At 44.3% G+C, this 20,108-nt stretch overlaps 1 protein-coding gene across 2 annotated transcripts in view; it reads right to left on the reverse strand.

Moving 5' to 3' along the window:
- Window positions 1-20,108, reverse strand: part of DGKQ (diacylglycerol kinase theta) — a 1,093,519-nt gene that overhangs the window by 392,676 nt on the left and 680,735 nt on the right. For both annotated transcript variants that reach the window (XM_085636612.1, XM_085636613.1), the window contains exon 6: window positions 13,373-13,526. In XM_085636612.1, the coding sequence (XP_085492738.1) occupies window positions 13,373-13,526 (154 nt within the window). The remainder of the gene's footprint in view (window positions 1-13,372; window positions 13,527-20,108) is intronic.

Here is a 20,108-nt window from a genome sequence, read left to right on the forward strand (position 1 = left end):
CCCCTATCGCCCCTATTGTTCGCTCTGGTGGTGGAGCCTCTGGCCATTATGATTCGGCGGTCCCCTGATATCTGTGGTATAGCCCTTCGCGGAGTGCAGCATAAGATTGCTCTCTTCGCGGACGACCTCCTTCTCACCCTCTCTGAGCCTCTGCGCTCACTGCCGGCGGTGCACTCGCTACTCCGCACCTACGAACGTGCCTCTGGGCTCAAAATTAACCACACCAAGTCCTGGGCCCTTAATATCTCAATCCCGGCCGCAGAGCTCCCAGCGATTCAAGTTTCGGCCCCGTATCAGTGGGCGGACGCGTCGGTGCGATACTTGGGTCTTAACTTGACTCCAGACCTGGCCACTTGGACGCAAGCCAACTGGCAAGACTACAAAACCTCTGTCCTGGCTGACCTGCGGGCGTGGAGGGCCTTACCGCTCTCCTGGTTGGGCCGCCTAAACACAGTGAAGATGTCGATACTGCCAAAGGTCCTCTATCTATTTCAAACACTGCCAACTCCGATTCCGGAGCATCACATACAGGGGCTCCAACGCGAGCTCAACGCGTTTGTCTGGGGGGGGGAAAAAAACGCGGTTCTCGAATAAAATCTTGAGCCTCCCCCGGGACAGGGGTGGCCTGGCCTGCCCTAATCTCCTCGAATATTACTGGGCGTCGCACCTTCGCTGTGTTCTGGAGTGGGGGGCGTGGGAGAGTGAAAAGGTGTGGTTCCACATGGACAGGGCAGTCACCTGCCGGCCGCTATGGGACCATGCTTGGCTTCCTCGGGCGGCCCGACATCGCAGCGCCTACATGGCCGTCCCTACCAAAACGGTCCTGGAGATCTGGGATAAAGTGGCGGTGAGTAGGGGCTTGACCACCTTTCCATCCCCACACACCCCGATTGCGCGAAATCCACAGTTCCCGCCCGCATGTCAGACACCTTACTTTGCGAACTGGACGGAGTCGGGCTGCAGGACGATACGAGACCTATTTTGCGGTGACACTCTCAAAACCTTTACACAGTGCAAACAGGAATTTGGGCTCCTGGACGGGGACAAATACCAATATATACAGCTGCGGCATTGGATACAGGGCTCGTCTCTGACGCCGGCGGCCACGCGACCCTACACACAGTTCGAACAGCTAGCGCGGGATTTCGGCAACTATAAGGGGCTCATTTCCCGCATCTACAAAGTGCTGCAGCGCTCGCACCGGCTTGACCTCCACCCTTATCAGACGAGATGGCACTCCTCTACTAGCTCGGACGTCACCCCTGCCCAATGGGCCCGGCTTTGGGGCGACATCCCTAAAATACTACGTAGCATCCCTCAACAAGAATCGGCGTACAAAGTAATGACCCAATGGTACTACACCCCTGCCAGACTCCACAAAATGTTCCCCAATTCCTCTCCCCTGTGCTGGCGATGTACTCAGGCGCAGGGAGACTTCATACATATTTGGTGGACATGTCCACTTCTGAAAGTTTTCTGGAAGGAGGTCCTCAGCCATGTAAAAAGGGTGCTCGGGTTCCCTCTCCCGGAGGATCCGCTGGTGGTCCTTCTGGGGGTTAGACCAACAACCCTGAGAGCCATGACGGGTCGTGATCGGCACCTTAGCTTCCATATGCTGGGCGCAGCAAAACAAACAGTAGCCCTTCACTGGAAGAAGCCGGAGTCGCCCTCAGTAAACGTGTGGTTTACCCGTCTGTGGCAAGTGGTGGCGATGGAGTTTCTCACGGCGCGTCTGCAGCTTCGGGACGCCAAATATAAGAAACTCTGGAAGCCCTTGGTGGACTACCTGGGGCGGCTAGAGCATGCTCGCTTGCAGCCGCCGCGACTTCGAGCCCTGAAGCTCTTCGATGACGTGCTAGTTCCCACGGACCCGGGGGGGTTCTGGAACACCGCAGGGGGTAGGTAACGTACCCACTAGTGAGAGCCGACCCGAAGGGAGGGGAGGAGGCCCTGCTGCTAGCGGACTACACCCTGGAGGGCCCCCATCTACTGGGGATAGCTGAGCGCGCATCTTTTCTCCCTCGCCACGACTATCGCCCTTTGCGATGGTCCACACCCTCCCCCTCTTCCCCTGTTTTTTCCCCCTGGTTGATCGGTCGTCACATTGGCAATCTTTGATGTGGGGAGCGGGGCGCTACTTACTGCTCTGTGCATCATTGATGAAAGGTACCTGACTTGTGCTGCGCCTCCTTTAGGTAATATTTGCTAGCATATGCTGTGACCCTAACAGCGCACAACTGGGACACCGCACTGCCCTACCCTAACGCTCCCTGCCCGGCTGGCCCGGGACGAGTGGGTCATTTCGTTCGCCTTGGTTTCTAGCCTTTAAGAACTGTCTCTACAGGGTTGCTGGGCGGGAGGTCTACTGAGGGTTTAACGCTACTAAGGCACACAACCTCTGGAAGTCAATGTACCGGTGGGGGCCGGTTTCTGGGCTATAGCTCATGTTCCTGGTGCTAACGCATATGCCTGTATGTATGCCAATGACTAGTCACCTGCTGCCGGCCAATGTGGTTGTAGGCGAACAAGCTGTGTACGGATTTTTGCACGACCGTTAAAATCAATAAAAGTTGGTTCAAAAAAAAAAAAAAAAATAAAAAAATAAAATACTTGGTGAGAAAATTAAAATCTAAAAACAAGTAAAACCAACACTTCCGCTGCATTTCAAGATGCTGTCTATTTTTTAGCCCAGTGCCTTGATGAGCCAGGCACCGTCTTGAAAGTACGAAGAAAGAAAATAATGCTGATTTCAATGGAAGGTTCTCTTGTGACTAACATTGCGGGTGCAGAGACAGGCTGTGTCCAGTGCAGATGCACTGCCTCGCCGCTTACATAGCTCACCACAAGAAAAGGAAAATGGCTTCAACAAGTGCTAGAGCGTGAACTGGGCAAAAACTAGTAACTAGAGCTCAGCTACCCCATCACTAACAGAAGGCTCCTCTTCTCGTGGCAGGACACCAAGACATTAATGCAGTTAAAATATTTGCTGTGAAAAAGAAAACCATGAAACAACCAAAACAGCCTCTTCCTTGGCATTTCAACATGGCAACCGCTTTAGAGCCCAACACCTCGAGCAGCAGGCACCTCATGTACGATGCAAGGAGAGAAAATAATGTTGATTTCTATGAAAGATTCTCAGTGAGCACAGGAGAGGGTGCAGCGGCTTCCTATAGACAAGCTATGTCTTTGCTAGACATGGAGCTGTTTACCTGTTTTCTCTAGCACCTTTGGGTATTGAGCTCTCCAACTTTTAAGATCCGGTGAAAACACTAACCCTAAATCATCATCTTCGTTTCTACTGGTTGCTGTTACGTTTCCGCTGTTTCATTGTTGCTGTCTGTAGATTTAAAGTGTTATAAAAGTGTTGCTCTTTTAAGAAAGTTACATTTCATCTGGACACAAAGTTATCTGTATCACAATTCAAATCTCTCACCACCTTCTTTGAGCTAGGCTTAGGTTGTTTTTTCAAGCTACCCACAGTGTAAGGAGAGTTCACAGAATTGAAAACTTTGCATCTCAGACCAAGTACCCACCACTGTGAACACTGGAAACATCACATACAAAACTGCTACATTTCCCTTACAAATCAGTTTTAACTTTCACAAGTACTCTACTTGGGGAATGGTGGATCTTAAGAAGTATACACAGTTGAAAGGTATATATAGAAAGGATGAAAGCAGACTAGGCTTAGAGAACAGTTAATCACAAGGAAGATAGTGTTGCAACATTCTATGAGTGCCAGATCTCAGTGAGAGAGATGGTCCAATCCAGTGAATTCCAAACTAAAACGTAGTAAAAGAGCTTTCCAGATAATAATCCAGGAACTTTCTTGGTTGGTGTGTCACTGTGCAATGTCCCTTGTGGGTGTCCTACAAGTAGCACACACTTTAGATGGTACTAGAAGTTTAGGAATGACAGTCTCCATGAACATGTTTGGGTCACATTATTTTGCCTTTGTAGAATTTGAGATTTTCTTATGCAGTGGATTCCCTTTTATCTACGTATGGAAGAGATAGTTACTTTAATAATCGAGGTTAGGTGGTGATTTACTGTAAATGGCATTATATATTGCGTGCCCTGCTGTCTAAATCCTTAATGTGTGGCAATGGATGTGGAAGGATACTGTTTGCTGAGGTTAAAACCCATAGATGGTCATTGAGCGGTCTCATTTATAGTACCAGGTTATATTTGCTCAAGTTGGTTTACAGTCAAAACCTGATCCTCGAATCATATTGATGAAAGTCTTAGCCTACAGTTGACTGCTTGACGAATGATAATGATGGGGTAGAGAAATCAGACTTTTTTCTTGCAAGTGCCAGTCTGACAGCAAGCAAAGTTTCATAACATCCTGAAAATTCCCTTACTGACATGTTCAGTCTAGGGAGTGTTGAGAATCAATGCCAGTTATGTTTGCAGGGTGAGGCACACCAGAATGAGAAGCGCCATACCCCAAGTAAATACAACAAATGGAACCTGGTCTTGCTAGGTAGTAAAGGTAGCTGCTGATATGCAGAGGGGGCTGTGGCTTGCTATGAAACCGGGATAGTGATCGGCTCTTTGTATCAAATATAGGAGAATGAAACACGAGGTTAAGCCACATCTCTAGATCTCGTTATCCCAATATATCTATTTAAAGCCCATTGGAGTGTTCCCTCAAAGCTCCCAGGATGACATACTCTACTCAGGCCGAACCCTAAGCCATATCAATAGTGACGTTTGGGTAGCCTCTTAGCCATTTATAACAACAGTGATAGTGGGTTCTTATGGCTATTTGGGAAAGGTGGTTTGTTTTTTTCAAAAGATAGCAACAAATTGTAAGGAAAAAGGTACAGCAGAACAGAGGGTCCAGACATCTAACTCATATTTATCGATCGTGACTATAAAAGTTAGGCATTCAATCCTATCATTGGACTGCTTTGCCACGCCTGAGCAGGCGAAACTTAAGTTATTTATGCGGACCAATATATTATGCAGCTATGAAAACGTTTAGGGTGCCCTTGATGGTGGACTTCTCATTAAGAAAATTACTAAAGTGTCAGCAGGAAGATGCTGTATTCACACACTACAGAAGGGGATACCTAGTCTGTATTCACACACTACAGAAGGGGATACCTGGTAGACCAGCGGTTATCAGATCAGCAGTTTTACCTTTCTGGAAATCTCTGTTTGTAATAGACATTCCCCTGTTCACTCCAGCTTTGATTCTCAGGGTTTCCTGTGACAGGCACCATCATATTACTAGACTTATGCTCATGAGGGGTACACAAAACAGGGTCTATACTCTGTATGTTACTGAGATAGCCAATGACAGCTCTGTTATCCAGTCCTTTGTCAGATCCTAAATTAATAAATGACCAGCTAGGTGTAGTAAGCCTTAACATGCCTCCAGGCTCCTTAATATACTTCATGCTTGAAACGGGCTCCATCTTTCCTTCTTAGGAAGCATCACATTCTGCAAGCAGTGGGCCTAAGCTCAGAAGGACAGAACTAACAGAAGTTGTTTTCAAAATATTGTTATTTTCAGCCTATTTTCAGGTAGTCTGATGTATCATCCTCAATTATTACTGCTAAGTAGTTAAGAAAGAACTTTGTTAAGTCTGCCCTACAATTTCCTTCCTCTCTCCTAGCATATCTCTTCTTTCCTTAAGTGACCATCTTTGCCTGACTTAAGACAAGTCCATTATAGGAGATTCTCTATAATTCATCGTTTCTCTTCTCACAGTGAGTTATCTCTCTCTCAGCTACAGAGAATATTGGTGGACATGTTTTTGTTTATTTGTAATTTCCACAGCTCCGTTGCCGAAACACTGCACAGAGGTTCATATAATATGGCACAAACACAGGGTATATGACGAGAAATATATTCATCAAAGATTAAGGGGAAACGGATATGTTTGCTGAAATTGATCTGAGAAAGCAAGTCTCTGCTCCATCAGTGGAGATAATATAAAAGAAGGGAAGGTGAAAGATATAGGATTAACATGAGCTCGGATCAAGAAAGGGAGAAGAAAAACAAAGTAAAACTTGATTGACTAGATTATAGGTAACAGAAGATTTTGAAAATAATTGTTCAAAAGAATACAAGACCCAACCCTCATACCCAAACCCGGAACTATAAATATACCTATTTTTGGAGAATAAATGAAGAATAGTGTTATGTATAAAGACAAAGAGTCAATGTAATTGGAATAACAAAGGAGTCCCACGAAACCATTCTGTTGATTCAAATCTGAAAAGAATGGGAGAGCTAACAGGAAAGGGTAAGTGTAAACCAAGATGCACAAGCTTGGGGAGAGATCTGTAGAGGAAGGCTCGAATAGGGATGAATGCAGTCCAAATGTAGTTTGAAATCATCCAAAAAGGAACAATGTATCAGAAGATGATCAACATTAATATTACCAGACAAGCATGTAAGAGGGTCAAGATAATTAGTTATTTATTTATGGTATTTATTATGTAAGGACCTTGCCAGATGGGCAGCAGGAAACTTTACAAGAGCTTAACACAAGTACATTGCAATTAGTGTAATAAATAAGTGACAGAAAAAAAAGACTATCCATTGTGCAGTGCAACAGAGGGATAGGGTAAGGTTAAGAGGAAGTGGTAGGAGGGAATTGTGATGAATTAGTAAATTGGTAAATTATATAATGAGAGATGCGAAGGAAATAGTGAATGGATAGAAAATAATCAGACAACCTACTCTCTGATTTAAAACTACAAAACTTTTCAAATAACAAGAAAACCCTTCACCGCTATACCTCCCCTTGAATGTCTACTCAACGTGGCTATTTAAAATGTATTTGACTTGATACACCATTCACTTATTCGCACATTCTTCTATATGCTACCTATATTTCTGTCACTACATTTCCTTCCACATGAATCTTTGGGTTTGCACCATTGCACTTAGCATCTTTTGTGACGTTGATCTTTATGCCCAAAATGTCCAGGCTGTCCACTGTGTGCATCCTCTTTTACCACCTGCTCCTCATGTATTTTCATTTATGGTTTTGGTTTCATTATAGCTGCCACTCACGAAAATGTTTGGCATTTCTATTTTTAAAATAATGCATTCAACTGCTCTGCCTTTCCTGAATACCTACTCAAAATGTCCATCTAGAATGTAATTTACCACTTAATTACCCAATTGGTTAATTCTTTCCTTGGGTCTGAGTTAATCTGCCACAAAAATACTCGCCACTGCCAAATTACCTTCTTTTACCACAATTATTTTTTTACTGCTGATCTTTGTCCAAGTTCTTTACTTCACTTTCCTGCTGTACCACTTTCATGCGTTTACATCAATTGAATTTTTTTACATTTGTCATTGTTGTTTTAAAACTTATTTCACAGTATTTCTTGTTTCAGAGACAGGGGTACTTTCTCTTCTCGGGACAGACACTGCAAAAACCCCAAAAGTATGGATGAAACAAAGGGGCTGATTTAATAGGATAACAAAAGGTCTTGCACAGGCAAGGGGTTCCACCATTATGTATGTGTAAATTGGCAATGACTTGGTAATAAAAATGCAAACGTCCGCATCACCCAAGCGGGCAAGGCAAATTAACCATCATGGTAAAGTAATCAACAAGTGAAGGATTGGCGGTCATCTTGATGCTGTGTACACAATAGATTTATTTTGATAGGTGGCCATGGTATATTTGGTGAGAAAGATTGGATCTGTTTTCAAGAAAGACAATGCAGCTCATAAATTAAAGACATTGTACTAACATTCAACTATGTCAAGGTCCTGTAGAAGATGCTGAATTCAAAGAACGATATAGCTTGCAGTTATGGGGCAGCTGGACATGGGAATGAGCACAAATGGAAATAATTCATCCATTTAAATGCCATCCAACAACAGTGATGAATCTTGAACGTCTGTCTTTCACAACAGAACTACACCAAGCACTATGTTACTAAAGGTTACATACATGATACAATATGAGACGTTTGGAACAATAACCTTCGCTTCTATGTCACAAAATCTTTCAAAAGAGCACCTCTCCAACAACACATTGTTTCACACTAACTGTAGTACACTTTTTGAGTTTCATTTTCCAGAGAATCAAAATACAATATGGATATAGCTTGTCATTTAGAGGACAAGAAAAAGAGAATGTATTTGAAGATTACTGCAGAGATTTCCTTACAGGAGAATGGAGAAAGAAGAATGCATGGGAACACCACACTCAGGGTAACCCTTTGCTACTTTAATCATGTAACTGCGGGATCCAATTAGATTCTTTCACACTAACACAATTCTATGTCAGGACCGGAGGCGAGGATTATGCTGTAACTTTCTTTATTCCTTACAGCCAGCAGTGTTCAATTTCAACATTTAACAAAAAACTAGCACTCCCAAGGTGCTCTAGGCAGTCCATAACATCCCCCAATCAGTGCCTTCCGTCATCCCTGAGGGTGTGTGCTTCCTGTGGCAACTCCTCTTTCTTTCCTGCTGCCAGCAGTTAAGTCGCATTTCTCCTTTCCTCTGGTATTTCATGTGTTTTTTGAACTGGCTAAGTGTTTGAATTTTCATATTGTTGCTGTGCGTTGAGGTAATTAGTCGCACTATTGTCCCTTCACCTCCCGCGCTTCGGCGAAGGAGGCAAACGGTTCTTCACAGGTTGCAGATTCTGTGAGGAACATGTCTCCGCTTTTGCATGCAGAGCAACGCGCGTTAGTTTGTCGGCATTTGGCTTTTCCCTTACAGGTTTTCTTCCTCTTCTGGGCCACGGGAGCTTCAACGCTCCTCTCACAGCCCTCAATTGCAGGCACAGCGGCGCGACGCATCTCGGCTCGCGAGGGGGCACCGCTTTGAACTCGCTGTTCAAAGAGCCGCTCTTCGTTCTGAGGATCGGCGAGTTCAAACGCGTCATTCGCGTTTTTTCCTGCCTGCCGGTCTGGGAACCCTGACACCTGCAATAGCGGGTTGATTATTTGCACCTTTTGGCCACAGAGTTCACACCTATTGTGGCGGGTTGGTCTGCTGCCGTGAGGCAGACTCAAGTAAGGCGCGCTTCCCTGCAAAGCGCCTATTGCCTGTGGTGGAGGTGGGCCCAGACCTCCGGACACCCGTGGATTTTAGGGTGAGTCGCCACCGAGCAATAATTTTGCCTGACAGCCGCCCGGCAGCACAAAAGTAAAGTGCTCAAACTGCATATATCTTTGCCACGATTTTTCAGGCCTTGCCTGTTCACGCAGGAGCGTGTAGTCTGCCATTCCTCTGTGCACGAAAGGATGGAGATGGATTACGTGGAAGAGGAATCCCTGCAGGTTATCCCTTTGGATGATGAATTTTGTGACGCGGTTGACGCGTCCATACATCACCCAGTGGAGGCAGCGATGGGTCCATTCGAGCGCCACATGATGCAGTATACCTATGCCATACAGGCAGAGCGACCCAAGCACGCGGAAAAGCGCAAACGCACCTCGGCCCCTGATTTGGGGGCGTTCCAGAGACTAAAGAGAGCTTTCCTGGCTCGTCCTCCTTCCCCAGAACAAGGTCAGAGACGTGTCTGATAGCCCAGACTTTGGCCAGTTTCAGCAAAGTTGGCGATGCTCCTGTGCCTCGTTTCCTGTCACAGGGTGTCCAATGTTCGGACTCTGGACATTTCAGGTCGAGTCTACACCCCGCAGGGTGTTATCTTCCATATCGTCAGCAGAACTAAGTCGGACTCTAGGGTGATTTTATATCCAGCTTTTGATGGTTCGCCCAAACTGTGTGTGGTTCGATGCCTTAAGAAATACAAGAAAGCATGACAGAGGAGACGCGTCCTCCAGGAGAACGACAATTGTTGATTTCCTTGCGGAAGCCCTTCAAAGCGGTTACACCACCGACTATAGCTTGCTGGGTCTGATGGGTGATGCAGGCGGCGGGCATAAACGTCTCGCAGTTCGGCGCCCATTCTGTGCGAGGAGCCATGGCTTCAAAAGCTTTCGCCCTGGGAGCCAGGCTGGAAGGTATTTTGAACGCAGCCGACTGGTCATCGGACTCGATGTTCAAGAGATTCTATTTCAAACCAGTCATAGATATGGCCTCGCTGGTGGTGGATAAGCTTTGAATGAGCATAATCCTCGCCTCCTGTCCTGACATAGAATGAAAAATTTCCTAGTAATCATGACGTAAAGTTTAAATTCTATTAAGGACGCGGAGGCGAGGATTACTCCCTCCCAGGGCTCTAACGATCTCTTTTGCCCACCCTTTGCGGCTACATGTTACTTACCGTCTGGGTGGTGACTCCTCGTATGGTATAAGTATGTCTGCATTGCTTTGTTTGTATATTTCTTATGGACATTTGCTTCTTTGGGTCATCAGGTGCTTATGCTTTTGTTTGTGCTTGTTGGCTTGCCTTTTAGATTCTAGTAGAATAGAGTCATGGTCCTTCTGGTTGATCTGTTTCAGGTTCCGAGGGTGCCAAAAACGAATGAGCTGATGCAAGATTGTTCTGCCTGTAGTCTCAAAAGAGGAGTTGCCACAGGAAGCACACGCCCTCAGGGATGACGGAAGGCGCTGATTGGTGGATGTTATGGACTGCCTAGAGCACCTTGGCAGTGCTAGTTTTTTGTTAAATGTTGAAGTTGTACACTGCTGGCTGTAAGGAATAAAGAAAGTTACAGCATAATCCACGCCTTTGCGTCCTTAATAGAATTGAAACGTTCCGTCATGATTACTCCATAATCAGTTTATGATTGCATGGCTATCTACTGTACACTTTGGGGGAAGGAAACAGGCTTAGAATATTGGAGGGGGGTAAATGCTGGGAATTGGTGCTTATGCCTCCTTGATCGACTATGGGACATGATACATCAGTGTAAGGCTTAGGTTAAATAGCAGTTCATGCTCAACTTCCTCTGAACCTGAAAAAGAGTTGGATAATACTTCAGTTGTAATTTCTTGTTTGACTGAAATATGATAGTGATCGATCTTGGTGTTTTAGTAGCGCAAGTAGGAAATGTGTAGGAATTGTGAGGCCCCCTATCTTTGTAAAACAAACTGTGCTATTTGGTTGAATTAAATTCCACGTGAAGTCAAAAGTAGGGTCACCCTAATTTGAGAAGAACATAAATAACATTGGAGAAAGTAACGTTTTAAATATTGTCTTGACATAAGAGAGCTTTGAGTGTGGAAATATATTGTTAGCCCAGCTTTGATTTCTCTCTTCACTGTGTTTTGCTCCAGGAGTGATGGGGTATTCTTACTGCTATGGGCAGATGTACTTCATGGCATGAGTCTGAAAAGAAACAGACAACCAACGGATGCTTATCTCTTCATTTTACCTCAAAGTAAGACTATGAACATTTGCCCATTCTTCTTTAAGTGTTTGCGGTGGCAACATAGGATACTACTTATGCTGCAAATGCACTGGCACTTTATATGAAGGCAATCAAGGAAAGAATACCACAGCATGTTAAAAAGTTGTGACCATTCTGAAGGAAGCAGATTATTTTAAAATTTGTGATGAAATGGGTCTTTGTAATTGATTCTAAACTTGATGACTGTGTCTTTTCCAATGAATCTGGATGAATGAAGTCAGGTTTTGTGAATACGGGCCTTTCTGGGTCAAGAAAGTAAATAAACTTACTTGAATTGGAAAAAGAGGTACCTGATGATCTGGTGAATTGTTGATAGTTTCATCACACAGCCGCAGGATCCAATTAGGTTCTGTTGCGCAATTATTCATCATCAGTTCCTCTAAAATAGCTAAACAAATCTAAACATCTGGGTACAGAGCATCAAAGTGACAACAGAAAAGGACGCAGTGTCTTTCTACGATTGTGTTGAAACTCAAGTCCCAGTGTTCATGTTGGAACATGGAGGAAAGGCACAAGGTCGTAACTTTAAGAATACTTCCAATTAATTATCACATCCATTTCACCTATGCACACTAATGGGCCTATTAGGATAACGGGCGGATGGCGATACGCCCGCCAACTGCCCCTGTTGCACCCCCCGCCATATTAGTATGGCGAGAGGTACCGCGGCAAACGAAAAGACCGTCCGCCGCTTTTCCGGTTGGATTGCCAGCCGGGCGGAAAAGGCATACAATATGGTGGCAGTGCCTGCAAGGCACCGCCATCCGTATTACAATGCGTGCGGTGGGATGCCTTTCCAAGGCAGAGACTCCGCCATGGAAAGGCATGCGGTGAAAACACTGGGGGCCCGTTGTCGGCCCCCGGGGGGGTGGGAGGCTGCACTTGGCATTGGCATATACATTGAACTACATTGGCATACACAAGGTGGCAGGCACCGCGCGGTGCCTGTCCCGTTGTGCATGCCAATGCACAACATGAATCTTTTGGGCGCATCCTAATGGGTCTAGCGGAACCGCCGCACCTCTGGCGGTTGTTCCTGGTTACCGTTACGGTCCCGCCATCGAAATGGGGCCCTAAGTGGCACAGAAGCCTGGCGTGAGTACATTGGCTGTTAAAAAGGGTACAATGACTCGTACAATGACTCGTACAATGACTCATACAACGGCTGTGGAAATACTAAAACACAATGGCCTGTGGCAAGACTCTTGTGGGAAAGGGTTCTCCAAAGTAAAATGTACTTTCCCTCTGAACCGAAAAAGAAAAAAATAAACGTGAATCTGCAAATTATAATTTACAATAATTTGCTTCTTTAGGTTTAGATGAAGAACAGCAATTTTTGTTAAATTGCTATGTGCAGGCCAAGGACTTTGTGAATCACAAAAAGTAGTATATTAACGTGCATTTCTTGATTTAAACCTATCTTTTGTGAATCCTTCCCCGTGTATTTCAAACGATCTTTACAAAGCCATTATGCACTACAAGTCCACAACAAAAATGCAAAATGAAGCGAGAAGAATAATAGTGAAAATTGAGAGGTAAAATATTGACTGGGAACCTCACATAATATTAGGTGAGTAATGATATGGTCAGTTATGGAATGGTTGGACGAATGGTATTGTGTGGGCTTCAGGACATACACCACTGTTGGACATTTAGATTATGTACAGCTGACTACTTGCCAGATAAGCACCAAGTACACAATCAGTCAGTCACAAAACTTTATTCGGCCAATCATGGCCATAAAAGTACACATGATAAAAACGTTTCATGAATATAGCAGCATAAGGAAGTTCAAAACACATTAGTGGACATGGGATAAAATACAGTCAAGTTTCATGAAACACACTACACAGAAGACCTGCCAATAAAAAGATACCTAAATTAGATTAAGAATGAATAAAATTAAAAAACGGGGTACAATCCTAAAATACTGATATGAAAGGATAGAAATGTTACACAAACAAAATCAAGGCAGAACAACCACTTCAGTTTAACAGAAACCTCATTTGGTACCTAATGCAACTATAATATAATGATTAATATAGTAACAATTTACCTGGTTCTGTCTGCAGGTTTTCCGTTATTCGAAAAGAGTGCATTTTGCTGAAGTTGCGGCAATAGAAACGAACGCAGTTTGGATGCAGCATCATATTTCTGAGTCTTCCAAAAGTGCATACTGGTGGCACAATAACATAGCATGCAGCGTGGGCCTGTGAGTGAATAAAGGGAAACGAACAAGACCCAGATTAAGGCTTCCCTCAACAAAGTGAAAAGGAAAACAAAATGGCGGCGAAAGTATATCCAGCCACATTTAACACTTGAATTGACTTGTTTAAGAAAGGACACGTGGTTAAACGTGAATCTGTTCATTCAAATGTATACCATACATATTTTGGTCTTTATTAAAAATTAAAATAAAAAACAGAAACGAAACGGAGTCTGCAAATCTCCTGGTCAATTTCAAAAAGCTTGACTGGAGGGCTTAAGCTTTTCAGTCCATAGGGCTTAGCTAAGAAACTGTGGAAGTCATTGACTCTAGAGCCATGAAACTTTGCAGTGTATGTGCGCTTAAGAAGAATCCTAACATAAGATAACAATATTCAGATGATATTCAATTTCATGTACAGTTCAAGGAAGAGATAAAACGGGAAGAAGTGTAGTAAAGCCCTTCTCATTAAACCTCTTCCCTATCGTCATTTCCTCCTCAGAATAACGTCCTCCCCTTTGCTGTGCAGAGCACCAGTCCAATCAACCCTACTCCAGCTGCCTGGATGACGGAGGTCACCTACACTCTGCGGCCTTACCTTAACAGTGTTCAGGCAACCTGAGGTCTCCTGGAAGGATCCTTCTGTTCAATAACAGAAAATATGGCAACACAACTATCTTAGGACAATGGCCATTAAGTAGATAGCGGAAGAAAACACCAACTTATTTAGTTCAAGGTCATCAGGACAAGTACGTTGCCTGACATTCTAGTGCGTAACGAGGAATGGGTGTCATTTATATGGTCATTATTGGCCTCATTACCGGGGGAGGAGAGCGTTGTGTCATTATCTCTATATAGTGTTCAATGGTAGTTCCTGCCGAAAAACCGTCCGTCTGTGGGTGTCGTCCCTTCAAAGCATGCCATCTCCATATCACTAAGCATAAGAGATCAGGAGAACAACAAGCAAATGGATGGTCTGGGAGTCAGACTGGTTTACTGTGAAGCCTCGAAAAGGGGCACAAAATGAGAACACAAGTACAATTGACCTCTTCATTTCAGGATCAGGGCCAGTGAATGGTGCACATCATTGTCCCGTTGCTTCTTCCTGATTTTTGCAAATCTTTGGTCCAAGCTATCATTCAACCATGTGTTCACTACTGTAATTCTCTCTACTTGGGCATCGCTAAATTCCTTATATAATGAATAAATCAGAGAAAAAAATCTTGCTGCCAAGTTCACCGTAGGACTTCTACCTCATTATCCAATCATGTAAGAACTCTCCATTGTCTTTTGGTGGAAAAAACGCCTGTTTTTTAAAAAAAATCTCTGTGCACTTGTGTTGAGCACCTCACCTACATTCAGCCATTCTAGAATCCCCAATCAGTCTATACTTCCAGGCAGACTTTGTATCTACTGAAGCACTTCTGCTGGAAGCAATCATCCTATCAGAAGAATTTGACTGGGAGACCCCACTTTTTTTTTCTGATCTTGTCCTAAATACTGGAATGCCCTACCGTTCCATCTGTGTGTTGGAAATTCATTATCTTCAGTTTCGGAAGGGTGTCAAAACCAGCTGATCACCACTTTTTACTATCTGCCTTCTTTTTTCCGCCTCTGCGATGCCAGGATATAAAGTTATTGGTAGAAGTCTAGCTCCATAAATATATTTCGTCACCATCAGGGTTCTTCATTATTTTGAGAGTTTCCAGTCCATTGCATACCGAGCAAGGATAAATATCAGTTTAAAAGAAACAGCCCAACAGTAACTGGGCCTCTCAAAAATTAAGTCCTGGCAAAGGATTTTTTTTTTTTAAACTCTTTTTATTAACTTTGCTCACAGTCCCCAACATAATACAGCCATCATTACAATGCCTAGTGACAAATTCCCGTGCATGGTATCCATACAAGTCTACATAATAAACCAAGGACATGCTCATCATGGACCCCCTTCCGCCCCCCCGAGCACCCCGAAACCTCATCCATGGACCCCACACCCTATGCCACTTTCTTGCGCAGCCCCTGGCCTTATATATGGTTTCTTCCGCCCTCTGACACCAATCCAAGTCCCTCAGCCACTGATCCCACTGCGGCGGCTCCGGCGCCCCCCAACAACTGGCAATGTCACGTTTCGCCACTCCGGCCGCCAACGCAAGCCAAATTTCATGATATCTGGACCAGTCTGTGGGACCTTTAATCATAAGAAGAAGCCATTTGGGCTCCACCGGGACCTGCGAACCCACCACGATCGACATCGTCCGAGCTACCTTCGTCCAAAAGGGTACTATGTTCGGGCATTCCCAGAGGAGTCCTGCCAAAGGATTGACTATTTTCGAACAGCAGACCAATTATGTGATAAACCTAAAAGAAAATGTCCTAAGTCCATCTCTTTTATTGACTTAATTTACTTCAGATAATATTCTCTCTTCTTGAACACACCTGGGTGGAATTTCCTGCTGGTACCATATACATGCAGAGAAAACTTAGCCATGGCTGTCTCTTAGGACTGCCGCAACGGTGCCATGATATGGTGCATGACACATATACATTTATGTGTCAGTTCCAAGGGATGTCCTACTCTAAGTGTGGGCTCAGAATTACCTTCGCACAATAAACTGATGTACTGTACATAGCCCTAGTGCCCACTGCATGTAAAATTGATTTTCTGACTTTCATCTTGGCACTGGCATGTGGTAACTCTAGTGTGTGTGCAGAAGCCTAGGCCTGCTTCTCATAATGTGAGGTCCAGGACTTGTCCTCTCACCTGGGGAAGCACACCAAGCATGCCTTCATATTAGGCAATGGGCTACTATTGTTCAATGGATTCATCACATAGAGTGGTGGTGCCAGCATACTGAGTTTTCTGAATTTATCCAATAGCTTCCTCCAGACACTCGAACTGTATTGCCTGCATTATTGTGGCTGAAGGGCAGAAACCCAGACCTTGAAGAGAGGAAGCTGAAGACACTGCTATTTTTAGAAATTCCACGGGATCCTTGTTTTCAAATGGCTGCTGATTAGTTTTTCCTGAGCACTGCCATTTGGTGGATGGTAAGGGTGAGAGGTGGAACTGCTGTTTCTGTTATTTAAGGTGAGTAAGTTTCTAGGGAGTGCCTGCCCATTTGTCTGTTTCTGATAACTGCTTCAGGAAGGCAGAAGACAGCCAGCTGCAGAAATATCACACTTCATTGTGCCTATGTTTTGGGTACTTATGCTTGGAGTCAAATCCAGTGTTATCCGCTGTGAGAAACATCACTTTTCACAAAGTTTGTGGCTGAAGAGCAGTCTGGAAATTTGAGAGATAACCAACCAAAGTGGGTTCTGAAGCCTTACACAGTGGATACACATCCCATGTCTGGAAAATGTGTATAAAATAGTGATCCAAACAACCTCAGTTTGTGTGAATCTTAAATTCTCCTTGATCAAGAAGGGGAATGCTCAACAGAGTACTCCAAGAGCGGCTGTGGAACCAGGGCTGGTGTCTGCCTGTCAACCATTCTCACAAAAGTAAGGCGACATTGCCTGAAGTCAACACTTTTTGGTGGAAGAATTGTGGAGTTGACTAAAGAGCTTAGAAGCCTGCCTGCCTGCCTGCCAGCTGAGTGAGGGAAGGAGTATGCCTGGCTTTACAGGGGGTGAGGCTGACCAACAGGAGAGGCTCAGAATGTTCCCAGCATGAAGATCACAGAGAAAGCTAACCAACAATCAAGGAGTGACAGTTTTTGTGAAAGGGTCCACCTAAACTCTCTACACTGCTCTTGAGTGAGCTGTAACAAGACCATTCCAGAGTGTGTAATCCTGTGACGCCCACCAGCCTTCCATGGGCTTGAGAGAATGCCAAAACCAAGGAGGAGGAGGAGATCAATGAGGCACGTGTGAATCTGCTGCACCCACTTGTGACTTTTGAAAAATAACCTGCTAAAGACATTGAACTAAATTGTTAACTTAACTTGTGAGGAGGTTTGAGATAAAGGCAGCTGACCCTAGTCCTTGCCTCTGCCCACAGCATATTGAGGATGGTAATAGTGGGAACACAACCACTGCGGTCACGATTATGGTTAACGGGAAGCAAGGGGTATGTAAGTGCCTCACAGTTAAAGCACAACGTACAACACTGTATGACATATTCACTGGATAGTGTATTTGCTAGTTATATTGTAAGATTAAAGTACTTTCTTTTTCCATTAAAGATATGCACTCAGCTGGACATTATAGCATTGTGTTCCTTGGTTGGCTTTTGGGAACTACTAAATCCCTGAGGAGCTTTTGACTGCAACCTCGCTACCCGAGAGTCAAACAGAAGAAAGTGTTGTATTTGACACGCTTTGTAGAGCCACAGTAGTATGGACCAGGACACCAGGCTAAACATCTTTAACCACCACGGTTGAGGACCAGTAGTCGATGTGGCCCCTATAAGGGGTGTGGCATAGAGATTTCTGAATATGCAAATCTTCAGGAGCATTATAGGGTGGAAGGGTGCACAGAGTATAGGCGCTGCTTTGACAGAAGTCTCAAGTCTTCACAGGATGCTTTCCATCAAACATTGGCGTAAAGGCAAGAAAAATGACATGTCCCAAGGGCCCACAGGACTCTCACAAGACTTGCCAACGGTGGTGACCATCTTGAAAGCCTAGAGTATAAGCTCCTCATGGTCTATAGCATCCTTGTTAGGCAATCATGATTCATAGTTACTTACTCCATCCAGGATTTGTGTTGGAATTCCTACCAACTGCTCTTCTATGAAGCTGTAGACAGACATCTTGGAACCAGAGCAGTTGACCTTAATGATAAAGACTTTCAATTGTTTGTTTTCACAAATGAGTCATCAATTTGGATTACAAGCTAGAGGAAACTTAATATTTACATAAAGGGCAATTGTTAAGATTACAAATTCAATTGCACTGGTTTCCTGTATAGGGTATTAACTAGTCCTGTTGCAAACTCCAGTGGAATACATTGGCAGCACCAGCTTTTCAAAAGGAGCACACTGCCTTCACATTCAGTTCTAATCTCTGGATTGCTGTACCAGCGTTGTGGTTTTGGAAGTCGGTATTAAATGCATGGCATCAATAATCTGGTTACTTGAATTTTGCAATGAATCTGCCGAGTGACTCTCCCACCCAGCAGTAAGACCTAAGACTGTTTTTAGCTTGGAGGAATGTCATACATGCCATCTTTCTGACTTTCCTCTTTTCTTTGCATTTAGTACATCATTTGGTGCACAGTTCCTTACTTTTACTCAAAGCCCCAGGTAACTTTAAAAAATAAATCCATTCTGATGATCCTGAAGCAGCTGTATAAAACGTTCTTTCTGGTTAAAAGGAAGGCAAGGCTTGCGCGTTTGCTTTAAATAGAATATACCTCGCTTTCAAACACCTGCTGGCAGACACACACAAACCAGGAATGATGGATGGGTTATACTGATAAATCCATGTGAGGGACGAAACAAGGGGCCAGCTCAGAAACGCAACTGTAGAAGGAGAAAAGTTATTCAATTCGCGATGGCAAATGCATTCAAAAAACACAACGGCAAACAGTTATCAGTTCCATTAGGACAAACCCTCCATCAAAACCTAATGTAAGTACTTTGCATGGCGCACATCCAAAAGGCATTACAGTACATTTGCCAGGGAGTAGCAAATATAATGTGGGACAATTAATAGCTTTTTAAATAGAAAAAGTCAGCGTTGAAATAGGAAGATGCCAACACACGGCAGGCTAAGCGAGGAAACCTTGCACAACAGCGTCAGGAGACAACCGTTTCAGTTGCGTGTCTGGGAACGGAAGCACGCATTAACTGAATAAATAAATAAACCGAACCAAAAAGCGTGGTATGATTTTCGATTTGTTCAAATGTGTTTAGAATAATATAACTAGAAGATTGACGTGCGTTCAGTGTTTTTATGAGAAATGATATGGTGCCCATGTGGGGGGGGGGGGCAGAAGAAATTGCAGACTGCAGTACTATCTATTCCTTAAATATGTCATGAACAGTAATGAGTTAAGAAAAAACATTTCGGGGGCAGGCTCCAGTGCCTAAGGACTTTTTAGATTCTAAGAGCATAGCAGGAGAATGCCTGGGGTCTTGTCTTTTCCTTAGTGAATGTTCAAATTTCCACTCTGGGTTTAGCTAAGCAGCATGGTGTGTGTGCTCCATGCTTCAGTTGATTGCAGGCGGTGGTGGTAGTCACTGAGTTCTCCGTCAGCCTTAGTTGAGAAAGGACGGAGACCCCTTGGTCATATATAGCTCCTGTTGGAGTTCTAGCCCTATTAGATTGTAGGATCCAGTTGTGGATATGTCCCGCCGTAGCCCCTTCAGAATGCTGTCTAGCAACATATTCTCTGTAGTTAAGTTTGCTCAATCTGTCTTTTAAAGCTCTGCCTTCCACTCTAACCTGCAACAGTTTGAGTGGTTTGATCATTGCCAACCAGAACAATTTCCAGAGTTCTTATGCACTCCCGTCCCCAGGGACGACTGCATAGTGAACCATAACGCAATCAATCAATCAGGATTTATAAAGCGCGGCTAATCATTCTATAGGTTATCAGGCGCTTGCAGGTCCCGGAGGTTCATTTGAACAGCCAGGTC

The sequence above is a fragment of the Triturus cristatus genome, chromosome 2_1 (genome assembly GCF_964204655.1).
Source record: "Triturus cristatus chromosome 2_1, aTriCri1.1, whole genome shotgun sequence".
NCBI lineage: Eukaryota > Metazoa > Chordata > Amphibia > Caudata > Salamandridae > Triturus > Triturus cristatus.